The sequence below is a fragment of the Alosa sapidissima genome, chromosome 12 (assembly GCF_018492685.1).
Source record: "Alosa sapidissima isolate fAloSap1 chromosome 12, fAloSap1.pri, whole genome shotgun sequence".
NCBI classification, from domain to species: Eukaryota; Metazoa; Chordata; class Actinopteri; order Clupeiformes; family Clupeidae; genus Alosa; species Alosa sapidissima.
The window spans coordinates 1,142,501-1,161,566 of NC_055968.1; the positions used below are offsets into that span (position 1 = coordinate 1,142,501).

Below are 19,066 nucleotides of genomic sequence, written 5' to 3' on the forward strand. Positions count from 1 at the left end.
AAAAAGATTGCTGAATTCCTGTAGCGCAGCAGCTCTTTTGCGTTTCGAGGTCAAATTCTTATTTTGTAGCACTGTACATCCCTGCTGTTGGGTGTGGTGATACCTGTTGAAAGTTGGTGCAAGGCCATTTTAAAAGTAGATGTTGTCTAGCGATTAAAACCACACTCATCACAGAGCCGACATTTGCCTCAGAGTTATGTAAAACTCCGGCTTTGTGCTGAACAAAATAATACGATAGAACAATATTTTAGAGGGTGTTTCATCTATCCATCTAGGTAACCACAATGATCCAGCAGACCTTATGTACCCCATACATTTAGGCCCGAGAAAGGCAGTTTTGTGATAAAGATGAAAACAGAACAAGTTGAGACAGAGCCAGAGGAAGGCTGGAGTAAAAAACCGAGTATTCCACAAAATTTAAAAAGGTCTTATCAGTCTCCACCGTCACCACAGACAAGAATGTGTGGGTTAAATGAGAAGCAAGCGCATATAAGGCTTAGTCGAAAAAGAAAACTTTGCCCCAAATCTGTCCAACTTGTAACAGATTTGATAATCGTATGAATAATTGCTGGTTTAATGCTGTAACGCAAGCAATTTTAAATGTAGGTGTTGTTATCCAGCACCTTAGAGCGCACCCATCACAGAGCCGACATTTGCTTCAGAGCTATTTAAATCTCCTACGGCTTTGTGTTCAACAAAATAATTGTACAATCAACATGTCACACATAATGCCCGTGTTGGAGGACATTAGCAGGCTGTTCCCATCTATCGATCTAGGCAACCACAATGATCCGGCAGATCTCGTGTACCCCATAAATTTATGGTTTAGGGAGAGAGATTTGTGTATTTGTGTAGGTTAAACATGCATTTCAATGTGGTTGCAAGTAAAGACACCATACGTTTTACACACATTCCTGACATTTTAATTGTAATCATCCCCAGGGCAGGTAAGAAAACAGTAATTAGGAAATCCGTGTCATACATCCATAATGCAATATCAGTCAACTGATGTGACCTATGATCTTAAATCAATAATATATCACAGGGGAACACCAACACATGGACATTATTGGACCATTCTTTGCCATCGAGATCTGGGTATAAAGGCAGACGGTGTAAATAAAGAGATCATAACACGCGATAAACGTCATTATAAGGAAGGTGTCATTTCAATGAGAAGCAAGAAAGCTCAGTGTGTAGGCTTAGTCGAAAAAGGAGACTTTACGCCAAATCTGTCCTATCATTCAACCATATGAATAATTGCTGGTTTGATATTGTAACTCAAGCCATTGTAAATGCAAATGATGTTATCCAGCACTTGGCGTGCCGTAACCCTGTGCTGTGGTCAGAGGTAGACTATCAAACTTCTGTTTTCATGTGCAGTTATACATAATACTTATGTCGACAATGGTGAGAATGTATGATCGCAAAGCCATACATGGTTAGTGTAACGGTCAGTATTTTGTAAAGGTCAGCTGTGTGCGGTGTGAAAAAAAATTACAGCGCAGACAATTTGAGGTCAGTAGGGTGAGTAAAAATACAATGTAGGCTATGCAATGTTCTAACTTTCCAGCATGGCAAAGGAATTGTTTTTGTAGGGTTCGAATGGTGGCATTGTTTACCACCTTCTGGGTGTAGATGTGCTCCGCCATCCCTAAGCATTAACTGGGCAGAGAGAAGAAACCATAAGGGGAAAAAAAGGCATAAGACCAGACAGTCAGGATAGGAAGATAACAGGTGTAGGAACAGTTGGAGGAAGGGCCAGTCATACATGGTTACAAGTGTTTTGTAATTGTCAGGCTATGTGTGGTGTGAAAAAGATTGCTGAATTCCTGTAGTGCAGCAGCTCTTTTGCGTTTCGATGTCAGACACCAACACATGGACATTATTGGACCATTCTTTGCCATCGAGATCTGGGTATAAAGGCAGACGATGTAAATAGAGATCATAACGTGATAAACGTCATGATAACAACGGTATCATTTCACCTATGATCTTAAATCAATAATATGTCACAGGGAAACAAATCCCAGAGCGTTAATGTGAACATAGAAGACATCCATGTCTGCCTGTTAAATGAAACCAGCATAAGCATAGGCTTAAATATTCTACAGACTTAAGGAAATATGCAACGTACCTGGCGATGTATACTATACTATACTATTACCTACCTTAATATGAATACTCTTTTTCTATCTGAATACTCTTCAATACTCTGGTTCAGTGTGAATTAGGCCTATGTGATGCAGACACTTGCCACAAGTTGTACAGAGTGTCATGAGTGGTAGCCTAGCACTCTCAGGTCACATATTTGTATTATTATTATTGCCTGAAAGTGTATAACTGCCTATTCCCTGCGTTAGCAGGTTAGACATGACGCTTCTCTGGTCCTCCCAGCTGGTGAGACAAGGAATGGACTATGTAGTTTATTTAGACATCATTTCTGAAGTACATTGTATTTGTTTAGTGCCAGTTGTATGCACTGTAAGGTCCTTCAGCTCTCGGAATAATGTACTAGGCTATGTTGGTAGAAACCTGACTTTAAAGCTACCAAAGGGTACCACACACACATTTGCATGTTATGTCCATGTAGCTTCTTATCATATAATGTCAGCTTAAACACAAACAATTCAGTTTACTGATTAATGTCTACATTTGAAGGCTAATTGGTTTCGTTTTCCCTGCATTACATATGTATGTCATTAATTAGCTTAACACTAGGCTTAATTGTATCATATTGTGTGTAATGCAGGTTTTGCTTTTCCCTACAAAAAGGCAAAAAATGTTGGTGGTGGCACTTCTGGTTTTACCAGGGTGGGGTTCAACTCCCCATGGCATTACCTTGTGTTGGTAGAAAAGTATTTGGCCAATTGGGTCACTAATTGGCTAATTATTATGTATTTTTTTGGAAATTATAATGTACTGTAGGCAACTTTATGTACCATTTACTGAATTACCTGGTAAACTGCCTTAGTGTTATTTTAGGCGTAGTGTCTTTTGCTATATTTAACTACTGTTAACCGTTTTGTACTTTCAGTGCTGTATGACGTTACTGTGACTTGACCCTCAGATTTTGAATATAATGCATGTGTCTTCTAGCTGTTCACTGTTCCTGAAGGATGCACCGCAGGATGAGAGCTACGACTCCAGTGCCTGAGTTAGGTCATCATCATTGACCAAGCATCTGCATAAGATGACCACAAATTCGTTATTACTGAAGTTGTGTGGATTAACAAAAGTATTGATTTTATACCACTGACATGGGGTTAAAACATCAGCTTAATTAATACATGTGCATGTTTTGTACTGTCTCTTCTGTTTTTAAACTACTCTACATTTCAGTGCTGTACGACGTTACTGTGACTTGACCCTCAGATTTTGAATATAATGCATGTGTCTTCCAGCTGTTCACTGTTCATTGGGGTTAAAACATTAGCTTTATTAATAAATGTGCATTCTAAATTGCGGCATTGTATCATTAATTCTTCAGTATTTATGTGTAGCCTAAATAGGCCTAAACAAACAACTGATTGTTGATAAGGAAACAATGAAACTACTCATGCAATAGAATTACACATTCTTAAACCTATTAAATATTTATTGCAAATTAAATGAAGAACAATAAAATTAAATTTAAACAAAACATTTACCACATTTGTTTCGCTTATTTTTTATTGTTAGGCATTTGATTTCTGGTCTTGTGTCCTGTAAACAGTAAAGCATATTAAATGGATATAAAGCAAATCAAATGGACCGATATTCTGTATGTAATTAGTGTCTGCACGGACCCGTTTGGGTGTTGCACCTAGTGAATCAGTACGTTATGAAGAATTACGTGCAGACACTCAGGATAGCGACAGGTTCAAAATTCTCCATTTCATCTGACAAGTCAATCGAACTTGAGCAATTATACACGGGTTTGCGTACCTACAAAGACCGAATCTGCTAAAAAAAACAGGTCTAGAACACGTTGTGTATTACGCGACTTTTATTTAGCAAATTCTGCTCAACCGGAAGTCTTATTTTCGCTGAACAATCGCTAATTTCGCTAGAATAACGGAACCCACTGATCTGAGCTAATGAGCGAATTACCTAGCCAAGCCTAGCCTATCGTCGCGGCAGAATAAAAAAAGTTTAAAAGTTTTTTTAACATCTCTAGTGTAACGGTGGGCATTCTAAGTTAACCGTAGCATTAGACCTACCTATTTAGTAACCCCATGGTAATGCGAGTGATCATAATAAAATATAAAACGTGACATGTAAGTCCTTCGATAAATAACCAGGATATGAACTCATAAACATGAACAGCATTTTGTCATCGTTTGTCATTCACCGTGCTGTGAACAGCAGATGCTAGGCTAAAGAGCTTGAGATTCAGACAGGTGAGCACCTGGAAATGGTGTGCATTGTGTCAGAAAATAGCAATTTGATCAGTGATCATGCATCATCAGCGCAAGCTTGGTTTGAAACTTTCTGGGGATGGGGATTTTACACGATCCTTCATCACTGGGCTAGCCATCACTGGGCTAGTGTGCCCTGCTGTGTTAATATGACCTGCTGATGCTAACAGCTGCAGCTCCCTCAAATCTAGGTTCTCTCATGCATACAGTAGGCTAGCTTTTGCCAATGAAAATGAATGCAAAATAAAAAAAACAGTCCTGCTCCTAACTGAAGAAACGTTTACGTTACCAACCATGTTAACAACAAACTCAGTTTCACTGCTGCAAGTAGGCCTACAAAGTTGGCTGTAAATATGCTTCGCCATATTTAACGAACCAGCTAGCTTTGTGATAACAAAATCTTACCTTTTATGTGTTTAGTCCACTGAAAGTTATCCACATATCAAACGATTAAATCCACAGTTATGGAGGAATTGGTTTGGGGAAGCAGTTGCACTTTATCCCACTTTTGCTGCTCTTTTTAAAATTAAACCACTTAAATCCATAGCCTAGATGAGCATTGCATAACGTTACAACTATGTTGACATGATGGTAAAGCTAAATGCCCAAGACACGTCACGTCATAAAAGTTGTAGGCTACAAACGCAAAAACTTAATGACAGCTCGTTTGTGGTGTTGCCTAGTGCTGCCTAATTGAAATGGTATAGGCAAGGTTTATCTTATATTAGGTTAGTATGTGTGGCACATTTATTGGGCTTTAGCCTCTTTTAATTTATTTGATAAGGAACTGATAAAAACTGAGCAGCAGAAAAGCTGTCATAGTCGATACATAAATAGTTTATTATTATAATTAGGTTATTAATACTATTACTTGACTACTATTACTGTTGTTACTGTTATTATTATTATTATTATTCGGATGAGCCAATAATGTAAATCTGAGTCTGAAATGTTGGCTACAAACAGTCTGTAACTGCACTGCTGCTATTATAAATTGTTAACTTTCGGGAACTATTTGAGGCTTCCATTAGCCGCCATTGTTGAAAAAAAAATGGAACATTAGCGTCAATGGAGTTGTCGCAACTCTACCTTTATATGGCTCTGGCCCGAACACCTGCCATAGGATTCTAATTGCTTAACGGCTCTATTGTGATGTCATCAGCCAATGTTAAGTCTATGGGGAAATTTTGAGTAGTTTTTAATTAATAGTTCAAAAAGTATAAAAGTTACAAAGATGAAAAATACAAAGCCCTAAGTAAGATCTACGTGATGAAGTTTCTACGTTAAGCGGTTGAAGCTGCATTAATTGCGTTAGAAGAAGAAGAAGAAGAAGCCTAGGAAGAACAGTACAGTGCATTTTCATGCACTGTAATAAGAAACTTTGGAAGAACAGTACAGTGCATTTTCATGCACTGTAATAAGAACAGTGATAATAGTCCATTGCATTTACATGCAATGCCATTATAAGAAGAACAGCGATAATAGACCATTGCATTTACATGCAATGCAATAAAGATAGACACTAAAAAATTGACATTTACCCTCTGTACTATCAAAATGTAAAAAAAAAAAAAAAAATGAACATCAAATTCCAGCGAGAGTATACTTTGAGACACAATGCACCAGACTAATATTGGTATGAGTTCCGCAGCATGGTAAAGGACGGTCTTAAAGGACAAGTCTGGTCTAAAAACAACCTATTTTCTTTTCATTCTAGTCTTATCCGGTTAATTCCGATTAACATTGTTTTGGTCCCCAACGGAAGTTTGCACTCGTTATTATCCAAAAATAGACTCTAGGTTGTTCTTTGACCAGAGTTTTCCCTTAAAGGAGAATTCCGGTGTGATATTGATCTAAAGTGTGTTGAAACATGATGAGTGTGAACGTATGTCTCATAGCTCATCTCGGCTTGTCCCCTGCACTCCGAAATCTGGCGCTAGTTATCAGATTCAAAAAATAATTAGCAACTGGAATCCATGCATTTCCACAGAATTATCAAGATGGCGGCGAACGGTAAACTTCCTGAAGGTACTGTCTGTATAAATCGTCTTGCAAATAAACTACCAGTGCTTTTTCAAAGTTCTCAATGTCTCATTTTAAATGTCAGGGCCCTTGGAAGTCTACCAAGGGATGTTGCTGGTACTTGATTGTGGAGCTACTTTGAGCCTCGTAAATGGTGTAAAACAGTGATTTATTTGCATGGCTAGGCCGATGCCCAAGGCACCCCCTTTGAAAACCTGTTGGTAGCATTGGCTAACTAGCGCCAGATTTTGGAGTGCAGGGGACAAGCCGAGATGAGCTATGAGACATACGTTCACACTCGGTATCATGTTTCAACACACTTTAGGTCAATATCACACCGGAATTCTCCTTTAAGTATTGTACCCTGCTAATTGCATGTCATACTAAAATTAGGGACCAGTGAGTCTTATTCTGTACCTTTGACTGTGACATGTATTTCATTGCTACTGGAGAAGCGTGGGCTAACTCCTATATCATTCCATGCAGAGCAGGAGTAACTTCCAGCATGCCACTTTGTCAGCTTGTCCACTTTAAGTAAGTTGCCAGAAAGGTTATGCATGTGTGAGGAAGCTTTCACTTCCAGTCTGTTGTGATACCATGTGTAGGAGAGGTGAGAGCCCTTCTGAACTTCACAGTAAAGAGTCAGTGAGGATCCTTCAAACACTGTAGGAGGACTGGGCACAGACAGGAGGCTGGCACCTGAGACTGGAACTGAGGATCAGGATATACAGAGGGAAATAATAGTTTCACAAGAATGTTTTTTTTGTTTAACATTATGTATACTGTAAGCTTCAGCAAAGATGTGAATCATACTTACTCACTACTTTCAGGTTTAGAATGTTGCTGGTACTTGATTTTCCCAGCACTGTCACTTTGCAGTAGTATGCTCCGGCTGAGGTATTAGTGACCTTTAAGTATAATATGGGTGGCTGACCTGCAGATAAAAGTTTCTTTGTGGTAATTGGGATATCTTTCACCTTCATAAACTGGTAGGTGGCTGATGGAAGTGAACGTAGGACCTCACAGGAAAACTTAACTCTTTTGTTGAGGTAAGCTAGTTCCGGGCCCTTCAGAACTGCCAGGGAAGAAACAGGCCCGCCTATACAGAGAGAAGAGTTTTGTGTCAATCTCACAATCACTCACAGTTTCAGATAAAAAAAATGTAAAAAGAATAAAAAATATATCGACATCAACATACCAGCAACAGTCACTTGGCCAGTTAACACTGAAAAATAAACGTTTTATATTAGTTTTGAAAAATAGAAATAGAAAAAAAAGTAAATTATATGTACCTATTCAGTAGCACTTTGTTGACCTCGGTAAATTATGTTGAGTTTCTGACTGACCACTTCCATGGTACAAAAGGAAGAACCGTGCCTTCCGTAGCAAAATCATCTTTATGCATGACAATGCACCATCTCATGCTGCAAAGAATACCTCTGGGTCATTGACTGCTATGGGCATAAAAGGAGTGAAACTCATGGTGTGGCCCCCATCTTCCCCTGACCTTAACCCTATTGAGAACCTTTGGAGCATCATTAAGCAAAAGATCTATGAGGGTGGGAGGCAGTTCACATCCAAGCAGCAGCTCTGGGAGGCTATTCTTCTGCAAAGACATTAAAGCAGAAACTCTCCAAGAACTCACAAGTTCAATGGATGCAAGAATTGTGAAAGTGATATCAATGAAGGGGTCCTATATGTTAACATGTAACTTGGCCTGTTTTTTTTTATTGAAATAACTTTTTATTTAATTCAGATGACCTCCTAATGCTGCAAACATAGGCGTAGCCGCGGGCCTAGGCCGCCTACTTGTCAGTCTTGCCCGTCCAATCAGAGGGATTTCCTTCGTTTACGTTCACCATCTAAAAAAGGTGCACAAGTCAACACTCAGAGCCTGCGAGCAGCGGCAGTTCCTCCCCCTTCCCAACGTCGCTGTGAGAACCCTCCTATACAATCCAGTGAAGCCGTTGTTTTTAGCCATGGTCTTAGCTAGCTAAAATGATTGATAGATAGATAGATAGATAGATAGATAGATAGATAGATAGATACTTTATTGATCCCCAAGGGGAAATTCAAGGTCTCAGTAGCATACAGACATCACACAGAACATTCACTAACAGCAGAAAAAGTAATAAAAGTATATAATATAAAAAACACAACTAAGCAATAAGGACAGTAGAAGATAAAGAATATACTAAAATACAAATAATACTAAATAACACTAAATCTAGATGAAGCAAACCAAATTATTTAATTTTATGGCCAAACGTCGTCGCATTGAGCAGGATCAGGATGAGCAGTGCTCAACGTTGCCCTCTCAATTAGAGAGTAATGAGGGGTCTGTCACTGTTGAATTGGAAAGTGTAGATCCAGATATTCTATTAACGCTCTCTCCAGCTACTCCAGGTAAAAGCTCAGGTAGGCTAGCTAGCTACAGAGGCACTTGTAATGTTTTTATTATGGCAAAAAGCATATTTGAGGAGAATCATTGAACCTATCGCCTTATTTTTTTTACAACTTCCAGACTTGACTATCAGCAACATCGACTTGGAGATAGATGCCCCGTCAGATTTGTCCACTATTGACGAGCCTGCCACACAGCCCAGATGCAGTTCATTTCCCTCTACTATAGGTGGCAAATCAAGAAGTTTTTCTGCTCATTGGTATGGAAAATGCTCATGGCTAGTACAGCATGTCTCATGGCGAGTACAGCATGTCAAGGGACATTGTGTTTTGCAAGGCATGTCGCCATTTCCCTGAAACAATTAACTCGGCCATCGAAAGTCGATTTCTAAAATCAGGTTTCAGAGACGGGAAGCATCTCTCCCAATCAGCTCTTAAACATGAGGCTAGTAAGACACATGCATCAGCCTTAGGCAGGCTCGAGGAATACAAGCAAAGCTGTCAAGCCCGTGGAAATATTGTTAACCAGTTGAACAGAGATTTTATGAACAGATCATTTATAGAAAGGAACAGGGAACACATAAAAGTCGTCATTGACATTGTTCTATTCTGTGCTAAACAATGTATCCCTTTGCGTGGCCACCGTGAAAATGAAGAGGCACTGAATAAAGGTAACTTCCTGTTATTATTTTAGCGCCTCTCAAATTATGATCCATGCATTAAACAGCACCTAGACGATTTGCCTAGAAATGCCAACAAAATGAAAATTTGAACATTGCAGCATTGCTGCTTATCCGCATAATAAAATTGGAACTTCATGCAGAGGAGGACACGTACTACACAATTTTGGCAGACGAATGCAAAGACATGTCCCGAAAAGAGCTGGTGGCAGTGTGCATCAGGTATATTCATGCGGGCCAATTAAAGGAGAGGGCTGTGGGCTTTGTCGAGACGGAGGAGATGAGTGCGAACGCTATTTCATCAAAGATCCTCCCAGTATTGGAGCCATTACAGCTTGATCCCTGTCTGTGCGTGGCCCTTGGCTTTGACGGTGCGTCTGTTATGTCAGGCCATAAAGGAGGGGGTGCAAATTATTTTAAAGAACACCTTCCCTGCGCCTCGCATCCCCTCAACCTCGTCCTGTGCACTGCGTCTAGAGTGTCCCCTGCTGTTTCTACCTTTTTTGGAGTGATCAATAGCTTACATACTTTCATGACTGGGTCACACAGGCATGCTACAGTAGATTCATGGACATACAGCAGCAGATGCGACCTGAGGAGCCAGCCATGGAATTGGAGAGATCGTGTCCGGTGGAGTTCTTGGTCGGGTGCAGTGAGCAAAGTCCTGACTCTCCTTGGCCCTGTGTGAGACCCTTGCTGAATACTCCGAAACATCTGGGCACACTAAAGTCGAGCCGACTCACTGCTTCAGCAAATGCAAACCAAAAAATTCCTCTTTCTCCTCGTTATGTTTAACAAATTGTTTGAAGCCAGTGACTTCGCAACGAAAGGCTTACAATCTGCCTCCATAACAACAGCAGAATGTATAGACCTGATTGAGGGGCTTAAGGAGAGCTATTCGGAGTTTAGAAATGAAGTAAGTCACTAGATAGAGCAATGACATTGACAGAGGATTTATTTGGAGAAATATGGGATCGTTGATTGGGATGTCGCAGGGGCCCGACCGAGAACTCTGCCTGCCAGGCTGTGCAATTCGCAGGTTGAACTTACTTTGGGCTGCTCATCGCCTGTGAAGGATAATGTTGGTCTTAAACAGTTATGGAATGAAGTCCTTGATAGGCAGATCATGGAACTAAACAACAGGTTTCAAACTGACACATATGGTCTTATGAGTGCTGCCTCATCTACCTCAGAAAACCCTCTTCGGAGATAAAGCACAAGTAGATAGGTGGAGGGTGGCGCATCAGGCCAAAACACAACATGACATGACAAAACACAACATCAACATTAGTTGAGGGCTGCAACTTCACTTTTTAAATGACAATATCCTGGCGGGACTACTGTTGTCAGTGATATAAGTATTTGAAATGAACATGATTTCTTAATGTCTAGTGACACATCAGGGCCATTTTATGATTAATTGTATTATGTAGTATTTGCATAATAGATTTATTCTCTTAATATCTATATTCTAATAAAAAAAATAATTATGGGTTGTGACATTTTAATTAAGCTAGTTTTAGGTTATACTAGGCTAGATAGTTTTAAGCTAATGTAATTGTGCTTACCATCTGTGGCCCAGTTTACATTCTGACTTACAATTCTGGAGACTGTAATTCTGGTTATCTACTAGGGTGATCTGCTGAGTTAAATATCATTCAGCAAAACACGAGAGCCTGAAGTTTAACAGGGTAGACAAGGGAAACGTCCGATGGATCCTAATGACAATTCTGCTGGTCCCGATTGAACAGAAAAGTTGTTGAGAAAGGTGTCTTTATGATAAGGTTCAGTTTCACTTGCGCAGACGTGCATAGACAATGAACGAGCGCTCACATTACTACCCCCCAATTGTAGGCTATGCCTCTTTATTTGATCACACATTACAAAATATTTCCTAATCTGGAAAATGTTTAGTTTTTTTCGGCCAGCGGTTCTATAATAGCCTACCATCCATTTGTGCCGCAAATGATCAGACGTGTGACAGACGCATGGGCATAGCCTGTAACTTCGCTGATCCGCGGACTAGCAATCTCATCGGAGAGGAGGCCCTAACGCTGCAGATAATAGACAGAGAAAGGCAAGCATATGCTCGGGGCACAGAACATATTTGCATGTCCAGTGTAGCCATGGGTCTGGTGAATATAGCCTACCAAATGCAGATGGCTACAACTTCACGCTTTGCCTGGTCTAGACTAGAAGCCTATGTTTCAAAGCTTTAGAAGCGGGGCACGTAGCACTCTAGAATCTCAACCCAGCCCCCTGGTAAAACAAACGTGTTTGTCAGAGAGAAAAAAAAAACTGATCATAAGAGCATTAAAATATCTCACAACAGAGACATGTGGGAAAATGAATAGGTCTGTTTATGAGAGTGCAACAGCTCTCTTCCCCCAAATTGAAAATATATATAAAAGGGCAGGAGTTCCACTACAGTCTGGAAAGTCAAAGATCTGGAGAAAAGCACATGCAACAAGCTTGTGAAATTCTTTGAGAATGACAAGAAATTCAGAAAAACTGCAAAAAACAAGAGAACTGTCGAAAAAGAAAAAGAATACAATGACTTGTTGGACAAATCTTGTGTTCTCTGGCCTAAAGATGCCTTCCTACAAATTGAAAATGAGGAAGATAAGCTTTTCCTGCAATCAATGATGACAGACAGAGTTGCAACTATTGCTGGATTGGATTTAATTCAGAAAAGGAAAGAAGAAAGGAAAAGGCAAAGATTGGAGAAAAGTGTGACAAGAGCAGAGGAAAATAAGAAAGTTCAAGAAGAACAATTCAAAGAAATAGACCCAGGACAATGTTCTAATGTCAGTGAGAGCAGTGAAGATGAGGAAGAGGAGGAGTTAACTGAAATAACCCCAAAGAGGAAACACAGAAGACTTGTTAAAACAGGGACTGCAACATATGTGCCTCATGACATTCTTCAAGACACTGAGATCCAACAACACTGTGAACGGTTGGGTATGACACCCACAGACACTGCTTCTTTGACCAGAAAATTCATTGAGAAAACTGGAGGAGATCCTTCAAAGATATCTTCTTCTTACAGCACTGCAGATAGATCACGCACAACAGCTCATAGACATAATTCACAGGCGATAAAGGAGCAAAGGGTTGTACCTGACATTACTGCAGTACATTGGGATGGAAAAATGATGGAAGCCTTGAAGTCCAAGTATAATATGGATGATCGTCTGCCTGTCATTGTTTCTGGAGGAGGTGATTTCAAATTGTTGGGAATACCAGTTGTACCCAAAGCTGTTGGTGGAGAGAAGACGGGTACCTTGACTGGAGAAGCAGTTTACAATGTCCTTTTCAGTTGGAACTGTCTTGCTAGCATTACTGCCATGGTGTGTGACACCACTGCTTCCAACACAGATCAGGTTACTGCTGCCTGCATCACACTACAACAGAAAGTGAAGAAGTATCTTCTCTGGGCGATGTGTCGCCATCACATTGGTGAACTGATTATCTCACATATCTTCAAAGAAGTGGTGGAGACTAGCCAAGCTCCTGAAATCCAAGTCTTTCTTCATTTGAGAGGGGCTTTTAACATCTTACCACATGCAGATCCCACGCAGATAACTTTTGAAGTCAGTGATGTAACAGAACTCCCACAAGTTTTGCATGATCTTCGTAACTCTTTCTTGGAAGTGTCAAAAGAGGTCCTGGATCATGATCTTCTACCAAGAGATGACTACAAGGAATTTCTGGACCTTGTGAGGTTGTATTTGAGAGATCACAGCTCAACATTTCTCACATGTGGAGCAGTCCATCATGCCAGGTGGATGGCAAAATGTATCTACCTTTTTAAAATATCTCTGCTCTCTGATGTGATTGCTGCATTACCTGCTGGTACTGTACTGGCAGACAACTCCCTCACATTCAAAGATTGGTGAAGTTTGTTTGTTTCGTCTATGCAAAATGGTGGTTCACCTGCTCTTCTGGTACATCTGCACCACAAAATGACCTGCAACTACTCAAAGATCTCTACTTGTACAAATTGCAATTAAGACCTTCTCAAACCACCTGTGGTATTTGACAGCAGAGCTTGTACCACTTGCTCTGTTCAGTGAGAGAGTGCAGACATCCACTAAGCAGGCTATGGTGGATAGATTGCTGAGCTTCCCAAAGGCTGCTACCCCCAGGAACAGGACAGGAACAGACTACGGCAAACCATGCTTTCCAAGTCTACCAGAGGAAGCTGTGGCCCTCAAACTGGAAAACTTCATAGGTGAAGACTCGTGGCTGTTCTTTGCAGCTTTTGATATATTTGATGAACATGCTCTCAACACCAGTGTCACAATGGGATGGCTTGACATCTTACGAGAGGATAAAGGCAACACTTACAAACTTCATTGTGACAAATGATGTGGCAGAGCGTGGGGTTAAACTAGCCCATGAGAAAGTTTGTTCTGCCACAATAGAAGAGAGATTCCAGAACATTGTGCAAGTTATAGCAAAAGACAGAGTAATGGTTCCAAATTTGAGACGGCCACATAGAAAATAGACATTGAGAATTTGCTTCTTAACATTTCACTTGTATCTTCAGTTGTCTTGAAAACAGGTAATCCAGCATCATTATAATAGGGGCTAGCATATGCATAGGCAGCACTGATAGAATGCTAGTGACACCCTAAAATAAACCTCCAAATATTTTTAGACATTCTAGACATACTGTCTACAGTATCTAAGATATTTGGTATACTCTATAAGGTGCCATAATGTTTCATGAAAAGTGATCAAAATTTTGTCATAGAAGTTGTAAAATAGCGGCTTTTTCCATAACTTTGAGCTCCTGGTGCCACCATTAAACTTTTGAATTTTGTCAATTTTGAATATTTCACCCAGTGTGTTTTCTTACCAAAAGGAACATAAAAACAAAAATGCATCATGATCGGAGGAATCTTTTCATTTTTAGGGGGCAACTGATGCACCCTAATGACCATGGTAGTAGTTCAAAACATAAAAATAGCTCTAACTTCATGATTATGTGCACTTTTAACCAATAGTGGCCACAAGTAGGCTATTTGTTAAAAACACGAGACTAATGGAATAAAGGCTTCACCCCCACCCACCCACACATAACACTACTGCTGCAAGCTAACGTTCATTTTCATCTTGTTCGCAAATTAGCATTTCTATTTGTTCATACAGCCGAACTGGAGTGCATCACTTCAATATCAGACAAAAGGACCCTGAACAGACTTCTTCAACATCTTGGACAATGAATGTCATCCACAGCACTATTACAAAGCAGAAGAGCTTGATCAGCTGGAGACTTCACTCACTGTCATGCACAACTGACAGAGGAAGTCATTTGTCCCCAGGGCCATTGAACTGTTCAGTGCTTCACTTAAGGGTAGAGAAGAAATAGACTTCTCTGCATTGTCTGCCTTCCCACCTTCTCCATGTTTGTGTATGTACTGTCCACTAGCCTACTGTTTTACTGCTACGCTGTTTACATGCTATATTAGCACATATGCATATCCCCTCCCTCCCTCCCACAGCCTGGATTGTGGCTGTACATAATACTTTTTTATTAAATACTTGACCAATGGCTGCAACCCTATTACTTCAACCTATTCTTGCACTGATATAGTTTTTATATTACTTGTCTACGTTATTCTCTTATATGTCCATTGGTCATTCCACGTCAATTCAATCAGGGCCCACGCACTTAGGTCTCAAAAAATTACCAGGTGTAAAAAATTACCAGGTGCACCTATGTTACCCAGGAGACACACTGTAAAATTACTTTTATGTAAGATCAATACTTTCCAAGATACAGCCAGTTTTACAGGGGGAGGGGGTTGTCGATTTTGTTCGGCGTCTTTTTTTTGTCAAAGTTCACAAGCCCACAGCGCAAGAACTAAACTATGTAGGAGGCTCAAATTTTGCATGCTGGTACATAAATACGAATAGTATGTAGCAAAATCATCATGTTTGGTCTAGATGATCCTGCATGGTCATAGCTGTCCCTCAAAGTTGATCAGAGTTTTTGGCTGGGCTCTGTTTAGGCCTTCAGAAGACATATTTGTACTCAACATAGGCTCTTGATTTATTTTCCTTACTGAGATAAGTAGAAACACTCTCACAAAAAGCAATGAACAGAAAATAAAATCCTTCAGGGTCTGAACAGCAGACCTTACAAGTCTGAAAAAGGTTCTCATTTTCAGAACCTTCAGCAGACCTTACAAGTCTGAAAAAGGTTCTCATTTTCAGAGCACCCAAACACCTTGTGGAAATATACAAAGATTTTTTAATATTTTTTTCTTTATTCTCCATGATCCATTCTTTTTAAAAACACCAATTTGACTTGTTTTATGCAAATCTTTCTTTTTTACTTTTCACCCTGAACATGGGCAAAATGCACCATTGAGATCAATATGTTTTGTATAGAGTTACCACAGATTACTCTATACAACCACAGGTGGCACTGTGGTAACTCTATAAAAAAACATATTGATCTCAATGGGATAATGGGATCTACTGTCTCTATTGTGCAGTGGAGTTTTTTATATTTATATACTTATATTACTTTTTCTGCTGTAAGTGCATGTTGTGTGTGATGTCTGTATGCTGAGACCTTTAATTTCCCCTTGGGGATCAATAAAGTATCTATATATCTATCTATCTATATCTATCTCTCTATCATGTTGTTCTCGTTAGGGGGTTGAAGCCTTTTTTCATTAATATAGTGTTTATGACATATTATTATGTTAATATTATTATGTTTTGAACCACTACCATGAACGTGACCATGAACGATAGTTTGAAAGTTCGTGACTCGCTGCCAAACAACATTGTGCAGAACATGTGACTGAACGAACTGGTGAACGAATCAGAAGAACGAATCATCTTGGCGAACTGAACAACGCTAACTCCCATGGCAACGAACGCTAAAATCCATCACTAATTCCTATGTCCAGGGAGAAGCACATGGATGGATTCTGAACGGACAACTTAGGGAAAAAGACATGAACACTGATGACAACACACAACCATGTGCTGTTAACTCATTGAATGCCTAGCTGTTTTCGGAAGCTTTGTCCTAGAGTCCCAGCAATCTAGACCAGTGGTTCTCAACCTTTTTTCAGTGATGTACCCCCTGTGAAATATTTTTTCAGCCAAGTACCCCCTAACCAGCGCAAGCACTTTTAGTTGAGAAAAAAAGACTTAAAAAAGAGCACTGTGCCATCATTGTCTAATTTATTAAACTTTGGAACTAATAAACACATACACATACAACTTATATTTTCCTGAAAGATTTATTAAATTATTGTTTTTTTAAGCATTTTGCATGGATTCTACTTTTTAAATATATGTATATTTTAACCCTTAGTTTTTTAGGGCATTTTCACTACCTTTGTTCATAAGGATTTATTCTGGTCATTGTAGTGCCACACACACATATTATATATTGCTTTTTTACGGCAGAGTCTAGGCTATCATTTCATGTATTAGTACTAGCATTGATTTTATTTAGATTTTTAAAGAATTAAAATATAAAAAGCGTATTATAAAAAATATTATATTTTGACATGTATCTCACCACAGCAAGCTCATAGCTCTACATGCATTTCATGTGTGTGTATGGCAGACTGTCCTGAATCTGGCAATATCATTGCCACGGTGGAGGGATTTTCTGGGGCTGAGCAATTTACAGACATAATGTGGTGTGCACCTTACAGAAATAAATGGCATTTTTTTATTTAGTGATTAAAAATTACCTTTCTGCGCTCCATATCTGGAACACGAACTGAACTGATCTGACCTGACTTGACCCGAGTTTACGTGTGTGTGCCTCAGCCTGTCTGCACTCATGATTCTCTACAACCTTTTACTGCGTAGCCATGAACAAAGGCAAAAAAAGTGTTTCGTTGTCGAACAAATTGGAATGCAATGTGAGCCTTGAATTGAATGCCATGCAGGAATTAGCTAGGATCTCAAAACCGGATTATGAACATTCTTTGCCATAGACTAGAGAAACACACAATAGCGTTGGATTATAAACATGCTTTGCCACAAAACAGACAAAAATGTGAGGTAAGTCGAGCTATATGAAGTTATTATTTTGCTGTCACTTCGTCTGTTTTATAACCCAGAAGGATGTACTTGGTATCAAATGATAGCTCTGTGTCTCCTCTTTCATCTGACATGCGTGGCATATCTATGCGTTCACGGGTTCGCGAGTAATTCAAACCAGAGTCATGGGTGTGCAGTTGTTTTTTTGTACATGACGTTATTATTTTGCAGTCACTTCGTCTGTTTTCATAAGCCAGAAGGATGAAGGAAGGAGGATCGCTGCTATGAACAGTTGCGGAGCAATGTAACAGAGAAGGAAGGTGTGTTTTTTGACGCACTTTGCGTCAATCGCTTCTAAGGGTTAAATCTCACGTACCCCCTGGAGTGCCTTCACGTACCCCCAGGGGTACGCGTACCCCCATTTGAGAACCACTGATCTAGACCATTGTTGATGATTTTTGTACAGCCACAGCATATTCTGTGTTATAGCTATGAACACATACAATGGCTCGTTTGAAAGGTGAGACTTTAAGCTCTCAGTGGGTGCAAACCGTGTATTTCTACACACCTGAGAAATCGCAAGCTAAACAGTGGCTAGTTTTCATCAAAATTGCTGTTTTTTTTTCTAGAAATGGAGATATAACGTCTTTCATGAAATATGTGAAATATGTATAAGTGTTGCCTGTAAAGTTTCCAGGAAGTGACCTATGAGACCTGGGGAGACTGCCACCTAGTGATAGACCCACGAAAATGGCCTGGCTTTGAGCTGACGTGCATGCATCACTGATTCGACCCAAAGCAGCAACCGAGTTATGATAAAATGTCCAGATTGTGCGTTTTCATGTGTTTTCGATCATCATATATTTCATTTCCATTCATCACAGAGTTCCCAAAATCACATATAAGGTGTGTTAGAGTGTCTAGTTTCGTAATTTAAAAAAAAGCTAAAAACGTAATATTACGTTTTTGGCACTCAACGCATGGGAAGGAAAAACGTAATATTATGTTTTTGGCACTCAATGAGTTAACAGGACTGTCATTGACAACGTGGAACAACTACTCGTACAACAATACAATCATGACTTCATGATGCAATTGTGATGACAAGTCAGAAATGTCACAAGAGGATCATTACTTCATGGAGTCTGTGTCAAGTTCAGAACATCATGTGGATGGACATTACTGCATAGGTCTTCCAATGAAAAAAGTCTAGTGTCCAGATGCCAAACAACCAAAGTGCTGTGTTACAGCATACATTAAACCTTCCTAATATACGTCATTCATGAACGACATGTTGAACAAAAGATATGCAGCTGAAGTTCCAGTGACACTGCTGAACTTTAAGGATGGAAAAGTGTGGTATATTCCTCACCACAGGGTATACCATCCTCAAAAGAAGAAGCTTCGCGTAGTGTGCTGCCAGCCACCAAGGAGTCTCAGACTACGTTTACACGAAGCAGGGTATTTTCCTAAACGAATATCTGGCCATCTACGTTTGCAAATAAAACTGCATTTACACGAGACCGTTTTTTT

General features: G+C 39.7%; 1 protein-coding gene and 1 long non-coding RNA gene across 10 annotated transcripts in view; one reads left to right on the top strand and one right to left on the bottom strand.

Annotated features, from left to right (window-relative positions):
* LOC121677445 (Fc receptor-like protein 5) overlaps positions 1–19,066 on the bottom strand; it is a 167,287-nt gene that overhangs the window by 143,101 nt on the left and 5,120 nt on the right. For 6 of the 9 annotated variants that reach the window (XR_006020967.1, XR_006020968.1, XR_006020969.1 and 3 more), the window contains exons 2-4: positions 7,621–7,647; positions 7,240–7,521; positions 6,840–7,133 (exon numbers count right to left, since the gene is read on the bottom strand). Coding sequence is in view for 5 of the 9 variants with exons in the window: in XM_042056191.1 (XP_041912125.1) it covers positions 6,840–7,133; positions 7,240–7,521; positions 7,621–7,647 (603 nt within the window). In the remaining 4 variants the exon portion in view is untranslated. Of the gene's footprint in view, positions 1–6,839; positions 7,134–7,239; positions 7,522–7,620; positions 7,648–7,714; positions 7,900–8,183; positions 8,285–19,066 lie in introns of those variants that run through there. The other 3 variants (XM_042056190.1, XM_042056189.1, XM_042056192.1) reach the window with 3 other exon arrangements.
* On the top strand, positions 8,240–19,062 carry LOC121677498. Its single transcript, XR_006021010.1, has 2 exons — positions 8,240–8,301; positions 18,965–19,062. It is a non-coding gene; the product is annotated as an uncharacterized LOC121677498 (long non-coding RNA).